This window comes from Triticum aestivum, chromosome 1B, assembly GCF_018294505.1.
Source record: "Triticum aestivum cultivar Chinese Spring chromosome 1B, IWGSC CS RefSeq v2.1, whole genome shotgun sequence".
NCBI lineage: Eukaryota > Viridiplantae > Streptophyta > Magnoliopsida > Poales > Poaceae > Triticum > Triticum aestivum.
The window spans coordinates 700,079,975-700,085,820 of NC_057795.1; the positions used below are offsets into that span (position 1 = coordinate 700,079,975).

General features: G+C 45.5%; 1 protein-coding gene across 1 annotated transcript; it reads right to left on the minus strand.

The window, feature by feature from the left end:
• Positions 1-3,508: 3,508 nt before the first annotated feature.
• On the minus strand, positions 3,509-5,032 carry LOC123150272 (acetylserotonin O-methyltransferase 1). The gene is made up of 2 exons (XM_044570111.1): positions 4,116-5,032; positions 3,509-4,019 (listed from the first exon to the last, which is right to left on the minus strand). Exons 1-2 carry the CDS (start codon positions 4,938-4,940, stop codon positions 3,717-3,719), a joined length of 1,128 nt encoding a protein of 375 aa, XP_044426046.1. The 5' UTR covers positions 4,941-5,032; the 3' UTR covers positions 3,509-3,716.
• Positions 5,033-5,846: the final 814 nt, after the last annotated feature.

Here is a 5,846-nt window from a genome sequence, read left to right on the forward strand (position 1 = left end):
AAACCTCCTCTGGTGGGTCCCAGTACTATGTTTCATTTATTGATGATTGTTGTAATTTTTTGTGGATTTATCTTCTCAAACAAAAGTATGATGTGTTTGATGTATTTCGTGATTTTCTTGCCCATGTTGAACGCCTCCTATCTCGCAAAATCCTATGTGTTCAATCAGACTGGGGTGGGGAATACGAAAAACTTAGCAACACATTTTTTCGGCAACTTGGCATTGCTCACCACGTCTCTTGTCCACACACACACCAACAAAATGGCTCGGCCGAAAGGAAGCACCGTCACATTATTGACATGGGTATCTCCTTATTATCGCATGCGTCTATGCCCCTCCGTTTTTGGGATGAGGCGTACTTGTACGCATGCTACCTTATCAACTGACTACCTAGCCGCGTCATTGGCAATATGAGTCCCATGGAAAAATTGTTTTCCACCAAGCCTGACTACGCATCTCTTCGCACGTTCGGGTGTGCATGTTGGCCTAACTTGCGCGCGTATAACACTCAGAAACTTGCGTTTAGATCACAATAGTGTGTGTTTGTCGGGTACATCATTCATCACAAAAGATATAAATGTCTTCACGTACCTACCGCTCGTGTGTATATATATATATATATATATATATATATATATATATATATATATATATATATATATATATATCACGAGATGTTATCTTTGATGAACAAAATTTTCCTTTTACCAATGACCAACCCTCTCCAATACCGCCTCGCGTTGCTGAACATGCAATCCTTTTATTTCCACATGACCACATGAACTATGGTGCATCTGTTTCTCGAACTAATCTGGATGCAGGTACCGATTCGGTGCAGCAAAACCCATCTCCGGACTCCCAGGCAGATCCTGTCTCCCAATCCGCCGCCGCATCAGCCTAGGATCACAAGGTGTGTCGATCCAATCTCTTCTCTCTTTGGTTCACAAGGTGTCCGTGGGATGTATGAAATAAAACCATAAATTTACACACTATTGTATCGATTGAGAACTCAAGAGCAAAGCCCGTTTCCAACCTCGTCTCGGCAAACGTGGTTTCTTACCCATCATGCTTCTCTCACCAACGACCACCATGAAGCCATTGCTTTTCTGTCTCCATGATCTTTGGTCCTTCTCCACCAGCAGTGTGAAAAAAGGCATTTCTTTTGAGCTTCAAGGTAGGATGATAGTATAATCAGTGTACAGTACTGTCCAAGAATGAACCAAACTGGTTCATATAGCTGTAAAAATCTCTTGTGATCAACAACAAAACTAATGCTAATATTCAGGATTTCAAACTTGAAGCATTTGGAGATCAACAAAGAAAAAAGTCAAATTGACGGCATGCTTTTAAATAAAGATCATGCAACTTTACAAGACTTTCATCTCAATAAAACCATATCAGTTGCACATGCAGATGAGAGAAATGGGAAATACTCTATTTCATTCAAGGGTTGTAGTATGTCAATTATTAAAATGCAAGCACATTATAAGTCACAAACCTCCAACGCGCAGATAATTTCGGAAATGCCTAAACCTTAGATAATTTGGGAAAGGAGGGTGGCTACAGTCCCCTTGGCTGATATACATAGGTCTAGCTGTAACATCTTTGGGCAAAGCATCATTTGCAACTGGTAACCACAGAATATGTATTTGGCGCTCCTACCGAAGAAAAGAAAAGAAAAGGATTTAAAAGTGAATGCCGCCTTCATAGGTCACAAACCTCGGATTGTCAACATCTTCTTGTGAATGTACACATATTTGAAATACTTGAAGCGGCTGGGATAATGTTCTTAAAAATGGGTTGCTTCAGAGATAAGAAACTAGTACTGCAGTCAGACCAAAAGGAAATTCAAGGGCACAAAATACTTCCAGCAGGCCTTTGCAAATTGGCAATTAATTAAAAAAAGGTGATGTATTGGCACAAACACATGATGCAGAAGTTTAATTCAAGGACGGGGAAGTAAGAATAAGGCCACGTACGTACTAACGAAAGAGGGGATCAAGGACGAGCTGTAAAATCCAAATGAAAATATCAATACATAATGAACAGCACCATTGCGTTGAAATACCACAAGTCGCTGCTAGTAAGATTACATATGCCGGCTCTCTTGGACAACAAAGCCTAACTCAGGATTCGACTACGCACGATTAATTTGTTGTGTTTGACGTTCCTCTTCCTCTCTTTTTTTTTTGCGATTAAGTTGCTGCTACACTAATGTCAAAAAATGTCTTACATTATGGGACTGAGGGACCAAGACAGCTTAATAATTAATTAATGGTCACACTCCAACTGCTGGACCGGCTAGCTAAACGGACACGCTGGATGATATGTTATCACGTTCCCCCATGAACTCCAAATCTGGCGAAACCACCTACCGTCGCACGAGGGAAGGCGCCGCCGGTCGTGGAACACGCGGTCTGCAGGTCACATCGGTCCACGCCTTGTTGGGTTCACGCGGTCCAGACGCCATGCACGCCAAGTAATTGAGAAAGAGAGAGCCATGCACGCACGCGAAGCACGCTGCCCTGTGACTAAACAACGAATAATGGGCTCGTCCTTGTCCATAGCCAGGCTTCGAATGGGTTTGTTATAGAGCTACTGCTGCTGGAGATGATCAAAGAAAGACAAGTCTTCGTAGTAGGCACGTGCCGTTGTTGGTCTAGTCCCGGCCACACCGTCAATGTATCAGCTAGCGTGAAGCATCGATACTTTATACGTCCAAACAAATGCACTAGTAGTATGGTCTTTGCATGCTTGGTGCTGCTGCATGTGGGCTGTGGAGGTTTTTGAGCATACTGTCTGCATGCATGCATCTTGATAATAACAATCCAATCCAATCCAATCCTATGGTCTTTGCATGCTTGGTACAGTGCCTACCAATCCAATCCTACTGTCTGCATGCATGCATGCATCTAAATGCGGCGGGCGTCCTGTGGGTCACGAGGAGCGTGACCAGACCGCGTGTTCCACCAAAAAAAAAACAAAAAAAAAATGATACGGGCCCTCGTCGAACACGGTGCCCTGTCCACCTCCGTACCAAAAGATAAATCCGCACTCGTTTTTACTGTTTTTTTACCAAGATTTATTTTAAATCTCTACTTTTAATGGACGAGTTGGTGAATCGTCTCTGCGGTTTATTTTCGCTGGGTTTTTTTCGTCTCTCTTCCCACCACCCCCTCCCAACACCCACTAATCCACTGAATAGTCATCACATTTTATCATGCAATCAGAAAGCCGTGGTGTTCACAACATTTTGGACAAGTGGGATAGTTATTTCATGCTAACAACTCATTGAGACCGGACTATGCACTTGCAGAGTAAAGACTCTATAGCTACGACAAATAATTTGGATCGGCGGGAGTAGAACAAATACACGTGTAAATGTTTGGTAACTGCAGAGGAAATGATAATATATGTAAAGAAAAGAACAATTTATGTAGATTTCATAGGATTGGTACACTGAGTGGAAAAAATGAAATAAACTAAAGAGAAGCAAATTTGAAAAATCTATAAACAAAAAGTAAAACTTAAATGCAATAATACAGAGAGTTCCTGGTGAGATTTATTACAAATCAAATGACGACTCCTTCCTTTCCAGTTTATAAGTCTTGCACGTGTATCTTGGCTGCTAATTTACCAAGTTAATTACACGTGCAAGACTAATAAACACGTACGGACGGAAGGAGATAGTATCTCCGAAGTGGAAGTAAGTACATTTAAGGGTATACTTCGATAATTGATCGAATCCCATTGGTTCGAGTGATCTTGTAGTCGCTGAACCCGGCTTCGGAGAAAATCAAGCTCCACTCGTTTTCCTCTCGCTCCATTCCATCGGAGCCCATCATGTAGATATCTAACAAAACCTGCGCCTCTTTGGAATGGTTGGGCTGAGTCACCGGATATCCCACCACCATGTCGATGATTATCACCTTTCCTCCGGCTTCTTTCGCTGGGATCGCTTCCTTGCACCGGCGCATTATCTTGACGCAGTCTTCGTGTTTCCAGTCATGCAAAATCCACTGGAACCAAACATACATATTATATCCCATTAGCATAGTAGACCAGCAGAAAAAAGAAGAACATATCCAAAAATAAAAATAAAAATAAAAAATTACCTTGAGTAGAACAGCATCCGCAGGTGGGACATACTCAAACATATTTCCGGCGACGAAGGTCAAAATGTCGCTGGCGGGAGCCGCGGCGACGACGTGTGGGAGGTCCAGAACGCTGCACTTGAGGTGCGGGAACGCTCTCGCCACGGCCGACGCGGTGGCGCCATGGTTGCCGCCGATGTCCACCAGCGAGCTTTTCACTTCCCTGAACGCTCCGCCGTGCTCCTTCAACAGGACCTTCATGGCGATGCGGCTGTCCGCGGCCATGCCGTCGTTGAACAAGCCGCCATCGACCTTGGTGGTGTCCCAGAACGTGCAGCCGTTGGCCAGCTGGACGAGCGAGTGCGACTGTGCCGACTCTCCCTCTTGGCCTTGGGTAAACCACTCGGGCATTTTGAGGAGAGAGGTCCAGCATAACGTGTTGACGATGGTGCCCACCATCGGGGACAGGTTGTGCGGTGATCTCTCGACAAGGAGCCGGGAGACCCGCGTGAGCTTGTAATACGCAGCGCCATCACCGGCGTGGTCGTTGCTGCCTTTGCCTTGGACAATGGAGAATACCCCGGTGGTGGTGAGCACCCGCATGACCCGCCGGAGGTTGGAGCGCTTCGTGGGGTGGATCCCGGTGTCGGAGGCCAGCTCGGACAAGGTGGCGGCGCCGCCGCGGCGGTGGATGGCGTCGGGGATGCGCAGGTCCGTGGCGGCCTTGAGCGCCAGTGACTTGACGAAGGCGAGGCCGTGGTGGTAGAGCTCCAGCTGAGCTTGAAGTAACTCGTCGCTGCTCATGGCGAGGTCTTGGTCTCGTTCGATGTGCTGCGCGGCCGGCATGGTGTATGTGTATGATCGATCGAGTGTGGTATGCTAGCTGCTACCTGCTTCTTGCTTCTTCCTTACGTAGAGAAAACGTAGTACCTTCTTATAGATATAGATGCATGCGCATGGTTTCCTAGTAGCTAGCTTCCTTTTGCGGGTTTTTTCTTGTTCAGGGAAGCTTCCTTTTGCGGCTTGGTTTGAGGTTACTGCTTCTAGTTGTAGCCTCCTCCTATCCTCGCTGTGTGGACGTAGTCTCCCATTCACCTTAGTAAACAATTTGGACCTCTCATTGAGAAGATTATATTTCCACAACAGTTTCTTTTCGTTATTTCATTTTTATGGGGATTCGTTAAAACCCACCCCTTGATGCATGTTCAAGACAATAGCATTTCTCAAGGGGCAAAACAAGAGATGACCTACAAAAAAAAGATCCTCGTTTGGACCCATGGTTCTGAAGTCCGTGCACTTCGACCCTACCTAATTGTTCACTCAAGCACCACATCACCTTGTGGTCGGCGGGTTAGGAGTAGTAACTACCATGTGTCCCCAGGGCGCTAGGTGTCCAGGTTTAGTATAATATTGATGCCATCTTTCCAAGTGACGGTATCTTGACAAGTGTTGCTCAGCACTGGTTTGGCTTGGCAGTGGCCAGGCAGCCCGCCCGGGATCGATCCCCGTTGGGGACGATTGCTGGTGTCTCACCAGGGATTGGCACCCGAATAGCATCCCTACACTTTCGTGCCACGCAAAGCAACGAACAAACAAAAACGAAAATACTAGAAACTTGAGACTCTAGAAGAATAGAAGAAGCAACGAACCAACAAAAACGAAAATACTAGAAACTTGAGACTCTAGAAGAATAGAAGAAGCAACGGAAGTAACCAGATCTGGATAAGTGGCGTATGAAGAAACCTTGGAATA

Bases quoted from the DNA above. Each gene is read 5' to 3' on its own strand.
- LOC123150272 (XM_044570111.1), bottom strand. From the start codon at position 4,940: ATGCCGGCCGCGCAGCACATCGAACGAGACCAAGACCTCGCCATGAGC. The intron at 4,020-4,115 runs GTAATTTTTTAT...GTTTGGTTCCAG, and splicing joins CGGATGCTGTTCTACTCAAG to TGGATTTTGCATGACTGGAA.